The sequence below is a fragment of the Jaculus jaculus genome, chromosome 4 (assembly GCF_020740685.1).
Source record: "Jaculus jaculus isolate mJacJac1 chromosome 4, mJacJac1.mat.Y.cur, whole genome shotgun sequence".
NCBI lineage: Eukaryota > Metazoa > Chordata > Mammalia > Rodentia > Dipodidae > Jaculus > Jaculus jaculus.
The window spans coordinates 118,141,965-118,151,268 of NC_059105.1; the positions used below are offsets into that span (position 1 = coordinate 118,141,965).

At 44.1% G+C, this 9,304-nt stretch overlaps 1 protein-coding gene across 1 annotated transcript; it reads right to left on the reverse strand.

Annotated features, from left to right (window-relative positions):
- Positions 1-6,295: 6,295 nt before the first annotated feature.
- Positions 6,296-8,987, reverse strand: LOC101617470 (transcription initiation factor TFIID subunit 13-like). Its single transcript, XM_045148386.1, has 3 exons — positions 8,905-8,987; positions 6,590-6,946; positions 6,296-6,362 (listed from the first exon to the last, which is right to left on the reverse strand). The coding sequence occupies exons 1-3, from the start codon at positions 8,985-8,987 to the stop codon at positions 6,296-6,298; spliced, it is 507 nt and encodes a 168-aa protein (XP_045004321.1).
- Positions 8,988-9,304: the final 317 nt, after the last annotated feature.

Below are 9,304 nucleotides of genomic sequence, written 5' to 3' on the forward strand. Positions count from 1 at the left end.
CAGTTCCACAGACATCCCACAAAGCAGTAACTCCCAGATGCTTGTCCTTAGATTTTCTAACTAGACAGGTCGTGTCCCTATGGAGGAAAGCTCTCTCTCTCTCTCTCTCTCTCTCTCTCTCTCTCTTTCTCTCTCTCTCTCTCCAGTCATTCTGCCTTCTGCTGAGTGATACCACCTGGGTCAATGATGTGCTCAGAACACTGCTAGGGGAAAGCAACAAAGGTAGTATTTTCCCTCTAGGAAGACAGAGGAAGAAAAGCCTATTTTGTACTTAGAAAGTTGTCACGTATTGAGTCAAGCTCCTAAAAGGGGAAAAAGTGTCGATAAAGCTGATTTCTAAAGGACAACATTTTTTTTTTGTTGTTGTTTTTTGAGGTAGGGTCTCACTTTAGCCCAGGCTGACCTAGAATTCACTGTGTAGTCTCAGGGTGGCCTTGAACTTGATGATCCTCCTACCTCTGCCTCCCGAATGCTGGTATTAAGGGCATGTGCCACCACGCCCAGCTCTGAAGGACAACTTTTTTAAAAGAAATTTTATTTTATTTGCCAGCAGTGAGAGACAGAGAGAGAGAGAGACAACGAAAGAGAGAGAGGAGAGAAAGAGGCGCACCAGTGCCTGTAGTGGCTGCAAGTGAACTACAGATGCATGTACCACTTTGTGCATCAGACAAATGCTTTAACCACTGAGTAATCTTCTCAGCCCTGAAGGACAACTTTTTCTATCTGGCTGTATATAGGTACTGGGGAATTGAACTCAGTCTTCAGGCTTTGCAAGCAAGTGCCTTTAACCACCTAGCAATCTTTGCAGCCCAACATTATTTTATTTTATTTTTCTGGTTTTTCAATGTAGGGTCTTGCTCTAGCCTGGGCTGACCTGGAATTCACTCTGTAGCCTCAGGCTGGCCTCGAACTCACAGCGATCCTCCTACTTCTGCCTCCTTAATGCTGGGATTGAAGGCGTGTGTCACCATGCCTGAGACCCATCATCATCATCATCATTATTTTTGTTTTTTCAAGGTAGGGTCTCACTCTAGTCCAGGCTGACCTGGAATTTATGTAGTCTCAGGCTGGCCTCGAACTCACGGCAATCCTCCTACCTCTGCCTCCCAAGTGCTGGGATTAAAGGCGTATGCCACCACACTCGGCCAACATTATTTTTAAATACAGAAGATTATAGGAAGCACATTCTTTCCTTCTCCCCTCTGTTGTCACACTGGAGAGCTTGTTTCAGGAAATTGAATAAACATGATACCACATCTCAGACTTTTGTGTCAGGTCCTGACCTTGCAACTGGATAGATTTTTCTAGGATGTTTGCACAGCTCCAAAGATGATCTCAACTTCTTTAAAATTGTCCTTCAGCATGTCTCAAGGTGTGCAGTGGTCAGGTTTGAAGTCAATTCCATGTTATTTATTTTTTGGGAAGAGCAGGTATCTCATAGATAGATAGATAGATAGATAGATTGATCGATAGATCGATCGATAGATAGATAGATGTGTGTATATGTGTATGTTTGTGTGTGTGAGTATGGGTGTACATGTGCCATGTGTGGAGGGATGGTACTTACCTTCTACCTTGTTTTAAGGCAGTATCTCTTGTTCTTCTGTTCACTGCTATGTTAGCCAGATTAGTGGTCCATGAACTATTATATACAGTTGAATCATTTGAACTTCTTGTTTTTGTAGGTCAAGAATATCTCTAATATTATATATATTTATTTAACATCCCGGAATCATTTAGAGGTCTGTTATTAATGGTACAAGTCACATATTGAAGCAGAGTAGAAATCATGCAAAGCAGGTGTTGATTTTCTTCATTCACAACTCTTGTCTTGAGGTATCAGGTTAAAAATATGTGGACAAAAGTGAACATTTCTTTTGCTCAACTAATGTTCAGTGCAATGCTATTCTTCTTGTGGCCTTAAAATATGTCTGCAAATTTTTTTGCTACTTTTTTTTTTTCCTTCAAAAGGTGGAGTCCATGACTGTTGGCTAGTCTCGGTGACTTGCTTGTAATGAGTGACAGAAGTGATGGTGAACTATTAGGTCACCAAAGGCGTTGTGGGAGCTGAAACGTGACTCAGTAACTTGCTTGTTGTGCAAGCCTGAGAACCTGCCCTTGGACACCAATACCCATGTGAATGCTGAGTGGATGTGGCGGCCTGCCTCTAATGCCAGCAATTTGGGAGGCAGAGAGAGGGGATTCCCCGGGCAAACTGGCTAGCCAAAATAGCTAAAATGGAAAGCTCTGGTTCAAGTGAGAGACCCTGTCACAGTAAGTAAAGTGGAGAGCAACCGAGGAAGACACTGACATCAATCTTTGGTCTACGTGCACGCGTGCGCGCACACACACACACACACACACACACATACACACACACACACACACGCATATGTATCCCCGTATGTGTGCACACACATACATATGAACAAGAATACATGCTTGCACACCACACACAAACACATGTAAAAACAAAAAAGGTGTGTGGTTTTGCCTTGTTATCTCTTGGACCATTCACTTTGGTGAAAGTCAGTTCCCATGTTGGAAGGATACCCAGTCCCAAGGAGATTTGCTCTTATGAGAAGCTGAGGCCTCTGCCTTCTGCCTTTAGCCAGCAAGGGGGTTCAACATGAGTTTTGCAGGCTGAGAGGATGGCTCCACAGTTAGGGTGCTTGCCTAATGACCTGGGTTCTGCTCCCCAGCACCCATGTAAAGCAAGATGCACCAGGTAGCACACACATCTGGAGTGCCCTATTACCTCTGCCTCCTTGCCTCTTGAGCGCTGGGATTATAAGTATACACCACGAAACACAGTTGTAACTATTATTTTTGTTGGCACTGGCAATCAAATCTAGAGTCTTGTGCATGTAAAACAAGTACTCTGCCACTGAGCCACACCCCCTGCTCAAGATTCTTTTGAATAGAAATGGTGAAGACTGGGGTGGAGAAGCCTCTGTGGTTAGTGGGGAAAGCTGAATCCCCCATAGAAAGGGGGTGGACCAGGACCTGCCGGGGGCAGGAACTCCTGCTCGGCCCTGTGCACAGTTCTCCTTGGCAGCAGTGATCATTCAAACATAATAATAATAAGAAGAAAGGTGGGGAATGACTCTGCTGAGAGCTGAAGTGCATGGAAAGGTGTACCCAGCTCTGTGGCCACCAGCTCCAAACATGAGTGATCTCAGATCACTGCAGGTCTAGTCTGTGTCCTAGAACATCTAGCAAAAAGGTGATCATTAACCTCTAATACAAGATTTGCTTCATTAAAAATATTTTAATTAATATATGAATGAGTCAAGCCCAACATATTGGCCTCTTTTTTTTTTTTTTTTTGTTTTGTTTTTTGAGGTAGGGTCCTGGAATTCATTATGGAGTCTCAGGATGGCCTTGAACTCATGGTGATCCTCCTACCTCTGCCTCCCAAGTGCTGGGATTACAGGCATGTGCCACCACACCTGGCTGGCCTTTTTTTTTTTTTTTTTTTAATGCCAGAGAGCAAAAGTGTGTGTATGTGTGTGTGTGTGTGTGTGTGTGTGAGAGAGAATTGATATGCCAGGGTGTCCAGCCACTGTAATCAAACTCCAGACATGTGTACCACCTTGTGTGTATGTGTGACTTGGCACACTTGCATCACCTTGTGCGTCTGACTTATGTGAGACCTGGAGAGTCACACACGGGTCCTTAGGCTTCACAGGCAAGTGCCTTAGTCACTAAGCCATCTCTCCAGCTCTATTTTTATTTATTTATTTATTTGTAAGGTGCGGGGAGGAGAGAGGGAGAAGGCCAGGGCCTCTACAAATGAACTCCACACACATGTGTCACTTTGTATATCTGGGAACTGATGCTGGGATGCCAAGCTTTGAAGGCAAACACCTTAACTACTGAGCTGTCTCTCCAGTCCATTTCTTTTCTTTTCTTTTCTTTTTCTGGTTTTTCAAGGTAGGGTCTCACTCTGGCTCAGGCTGACCTGGAATTCACTATGTAGTCTCAGGGTGGCCTCGAACTCATGGTGATCCTCCTACCTCTGCCTCCCGAGTGCTGGGATTAAAGGCGTGCGCCACCACACCCGGCCGTTTCATTTTTTAAATGTTTAGTTCATTTATTTGCCAAGCAGAGAAAGAGAGAGGGGTGGAAAGAGGGTGAGAGGATGAAAATGAGAGAGAAAGAATGGGTACACCTGTGCCTCCAGCCACTGCAAACAAACTCCAAACGCATGCACCACTTTGCCCATCAGGCTTGATGTGGGTATTAGGAAATCAAATCCAGGCCATCCGGCATTGTTAGCAAGCGCCTTTAACCACTGAGAAATCTCTCCAGACCTCAAGGTTTGTTTGTCTGTAGTCCTAGGCTGGTCTCCAAATCACGGTAATCCTCCTACCTCTGCTTCCTGCGTGTTGGGATTAAAGGCATGCACCACCATGCCAAGCTGATGTCTAGTTCTTATACATATCTCTGAAAGCAAGGCAAGCCTAGATCCTGGTGGACCCATGCAATGAGTCTTGTTCCCTCTGTGAATTTGACCAAAGAAGAGTCACAAACTCACCCAGAATTGCCCCTCTACTCTCTGAGGTCTTCTCTCTGGGGTTGGGGTTCTAGGAAGTTATCTGGGGTGTGAGAATCAGTATGCACTTGTCCTCATTTGGTTTTAAATAGGTCTCCTTTCCTACCTAAACAATCTTTCCCCAGAGCTCCTACCCATTGGGTTTAGTGTGCTACCTGGAATTTCTCAACATCTGTAAGACTGTCTCTGGGGTCATTCCTGTCTGGGTCTCCTGGCTTCCCAGTTCTCTAAGCCAAACTCACTCAGGCCTTCTTCCAGTTCTCTTATCCACATGAGTCGCGGACTGCTAATGGCAGAGCTAGGATGTAAATGTTTCTCATTTCCACCCCTGTCTTTCTACGGAATTATTCTGTAGTCCCTCCACCAATAAATACCTCCATGTGGTTCATGTTCACGTTCTGCTTTTCAAACCTGAGGAATGTTTTGTGTATCACTTTGTGGTTTAAACATTACTTTCATATTATGCCTTCTGTTTAGCAGGTCCTGACATCTCTATTTTATACAAGTGGAGACAGAGACTTAGGGCTCACAGAGGCTCAGGAAACGTCTGGAAGTCCAGGTGCTATGTCCTCTAAGTGTGATCCTCAACCAGCAGCACCATCTCCTGAGATCTGTGATACATGCACGTTCTCAGGTCCACTTAGACCTACTGAGTCAGGAACTGAGAAGTGGGGCCCAGAAATCTGTTTTTTTTTTTTTTTTTTTTTTTTTACTGTGTTTAATTTTTCATTCTTTATTCCTCTTATCAATAAAGTAGCATTTTGAGAAGTACTAATTTATACATGATAAGCCACACCAAAGAGTTGTTTTGCCATTCAGTGATCTCTTTAAATTCAATTTTAATCCTCGTGATACACTAATACAATAATAACTTAATGCGATTATCTAACTGCATACAAAGCCTTATACAAAAGTAGTTTGTATTGTCACATATGGTTTTAATCAAGTACACATTCTGGCAATGAACAAGTACTATAATAAAACAGCCCAAATACTTATCCTGGCATCAGTTTTTTAAGTACTGCCATTTCTGCTACTGAAAACATTTATTTTTAGAAGGATTAATGTCATCTGGGAAAATGAGAACTTTTAAAACTTAACAAATCATACGATATAAGCCTAGAAAGGTTTAAAATCATAAAACCCTTTCAACATAGAAGCATTGGATAAAAATCTTTAGTTATAAAAAAGGAAGAAATCATTCTTGTATTACTTAGAAAAGAATGTTAAAACAAAATCTCTTCTAAAACAAATATTCCTACAAAAACTTAGTTTCTTATGTCATAACCTTAAAAGAAAAACCAACCAGTTTGCCATTTTTAATAACCTCTCAGACCACCATTGTCTAGGACTTCTGAATGCATGAAGCACATGGCTCAGCTGTCATAAGGCCAACAGGACATTTAGATTTCACACACTGAGCATCTGCAGTATAGCCTCCATGGCACAAATCTGCCTAAGACATAAAACACTACCGCCCACTGAGAGAGTCAAAGCCAGATGATACTGAGTGGTTCACAATGCTTTAGTTTATGTCATTTAAATATGGTCATTTGAGGGCAGGCAATGAAAGGACCACCCTAATGCTGAAGACATGAAAACAAAGGCTTTGAAAGCTTCCTATTTCCCCATCTTTCATTTACTTGCCTAGCTATCAGGACATGACTGTAGAAGGCATACAGCGATGAGATACTGCTTCCATAGATGATAATGACATTTCTGAAAGGACAAAAGGTGTCAGGATCCATAGTTCAGTTCATCAAATGCTTTTCTAGCCCGTTTCAGTTCTTCATTCATAGTAAATCTTGGGCTGGAGAGATGGCTTAGTGGTTAAGCGCTTGCCTGTGGAGCCTAAGGACCCCCGGTTCGAGGCTCGGTTCCCCAGGTCCCATGTTAGCCAGATGCACAAGGGGGCGCACGCGTCTGGAGTTCGTTTGCAGAGGCTGGAAGCCCTGGCGCACCCATTCTCTCTCTCCCTCTATCTGTCTTTCTCTCTGTGTCTGTTGCTCTCAAATAAATAAATTAAAGAAAAAATCTTTAACTCTAGGAAACTTCCTAGGGTCCTTTTGAATCAAGAAGACAATATCTTCAACTTTAACATGAACTTGTCTTCCAATTGACATTGCCTTGTGAGTCATTTCAGTGAATTCTATGACAAGATCTTCAAGAATATCCACCGACTCCATGTAAGGATTCTGGTCATCCCCAAACCCATGCATCATACACCATAATTCTTTAGAGAAAAGTCTCTCTCTTTTACCCTGTCCTTCTGTACCTCCTCCAATTTCTTCATTTTCCTCCTCAAAAGCAGGGTCTTCCTCATCTGCTATTCTACTAATCCGCCACCCTGCACTGCAGAGCGCACCGCTGGGCCGCCAGCCCAGAAATCTATGTTTTAACAAGCTCTCCCCTTGATTCTGGTACACCCTCCACTGAGAACCAATGCCTCAGTCATGGGGAGTTCAGAACACTAGCGTACTATATAGTACATGTAGACTTGTCACCTAAATCCTCCTTTACTCCTTACTTTGGACTCTAGCAAAAAAAAACTGTGATCTACCTATTGTGAAAACAGAATTGAGCACAGGCCAATGGTTACAGGTGAACTTGTGTGTCAGCTTCCTTCCCTATAACAAAATACCCAAGGTAATCAACTTATGAGGAGCAAAATTTGGCTCACATCTTTGGTGATTCTAGTGCATGACTGGCTGGCTGTGTTGTTTGGGCCTATGAGAGGCAGCATATCATGTGATGGAACAAAGCTGCTTAATTCATGGCCAGGAAGCAAAAGAGAGAAAAAGGGGGCTAGGGTCCCACAGTCCTCTCCAAGGGCACACTCCCAGTGGTCTAAAGACCTCCCACTGGGCCCACCTTCTAAATGTTACAGGGCCTTTCAATGGTACCATCCTGTAGAACAAACCATTATCATAATGACCCCTTGGGGAACATTCAAGATCCAAACTATAACAAATGTTATCCTTTGTCTTTTGTAGATCACACTTCTAAAAGGAAGAGGGTGAAGGAGTCCTTTCTATTCAACAGGGATGTAAGTCAACACTTAACTACTCGAGTTAAAGGAAAACTTCAAGGAACAGATAGCCCAGGTAATGGTCTTTATAGTGTGCATTAAGTAAGAGTCTTAAGTACAGATGATTTCAGAATATGTCTTTTGGCTTTTGTGGTATCTTTAACTCCCTTGCAAAAGCATGTGGTTAGCCAGCGTGGAGGCTCATGGCCATTGTCCCACCTCAGCCTCCCAAGTTCTGGGATTCAAGGCATGTGCCACCACACAAGGCTGCCTCTTTTCCATTTTTATTCCATATAGGCTCCCAGCCCATTGGATAGTGCCACCACAACAGGCTGGGTCTTTCTTCCTCACTTACTGTCCCATGTGTCAATCTTCTCTGGAAGTGCTCTCACAGACAAACTCAGAAATGTGCTTTACGAATCTCTTAGACATATTTTTTTTTTTTTTTTTTTTTTTTGCTTTTTGAGATCGGGTCTCACTCTAGCCTAGCCCATGCTGACCTGGAATTCACTCTGTAGTCTCAGGGTGGCCTCAAACTTATGGCAATCCTCCTACCTCTGCCTCCCAAGATCAAAGGGGTGTACCACCATGCCCAGCTTCTTTTTAAAAAATATTTCATTTATTTATTTTTTGAGAGAGAGAGAGGGAGGGGGAGACAGAGAATATGAATGGGCATGCTAAGGTCGCTAGCCACTGCAAACAAACTGCAAATGCATGTGCCACTTTTTGCATGTAGCTTTACTGGGGAATCAAACCCAAGTCCTTAGGCATTGTAGGAAAATGCCTTAACTACACTGAGCCATATCTCCAGCCCTCTTAGGCATCTTTTGATTCCATCAACTGACAATCAAGCCTAACCATCACACTTATCTGAGCATGTGCACCTGCAGCAGGACTTCCTGAAGCTGGTGGGACAGGGAGGTGGGGACAGCCGAGAAGGGGTTTTATCACTACCTTGTGGAGGCTTCTGCTTCCATTGTTCTTTTGTTTTCTTTGTTTTTGTTATTCGATGCTTAGGGTTGCATCTAGAAACTCAGTACATGCTAGGCAAGTGCACTACTACTGAGCTACATGCCACCTCCCACCTCCACCGTTCTCAAAGCCTTTGTAGGATTTTTTTCACCTCCTGCAGCCGCTGACTTCCCATGGGACCCTCGTCTGTTTTCTTTTTGCCTTAAACACACTTTGGTTGGGTGAGCCTTTTCCTTGGATGCTTTACGGTAGCTTGCCAGCCCCCTCCCTCAGCAGCTCACGTTAGTCCTGGACATCTTATGAATAGACTTCTCTAAAAAAGGACATTCCTTCTCCAGTAGCACACCTGAAGCCGGCGGCTGACAGGCCAGTGTGTCCTTGCCTTTGGTCCTGGTCGCGGGTCCCCCACCTCTCCATCTCCTCGTTCATGTCATTTGGTTTAGACGCTCACTTGGGGAGTCTGCCGTGTGGACAGCTGCTGCACTTCCTGCAGAAGAACATCATCGTTGCCGCTGCGCTGGTGGCTGCTATCGTCGTGGTCACGGTGCTCTTAGTGCTCGTGCTGGCTGCGTACATAAGGGGGAAACGACCACTGTGAGTGACTCGTGACATTCACCTTCCTTCCAAGAACTCATGGGTGTTTGGATCCCGGTTGCCCCCTGAGTTTCCAGGGGATCCCACAAGTAGGAGGAAGGCAGGGATCCCCACGCTGGCTGTGCCTCAGAATCTTCCAGAATGCTCCCAAA

What these genes read in the sequence shown, in the direction of transcription:
- LOC101617470 (XM_045148386.1), bottom strand. Translation starts at nt 8,987, where the DNA reads ATGAACGAGGAGATGGAGAGGTGGGGGACCCGCGACCAGGACCAAAGG. An exon ending in CTGTCAGCCGCCGGCTTCAG is followed by an intron (nt 6,947 to 8,904) that starts GTGTGCTACTGG and finishes GTTAAAACATAG; the next exon opens with ATTTCTGGGCTGGCGGCCCA. An exon ending in TTTCCTAGAGTTAAAGATTT is followed by an intron (nt 6,363 to 6,589) that starts TTTCTTTAATTT and finishes CTCCAGCCCAAG; the next exon opens with ATTTACTATGAATGAAGAAC.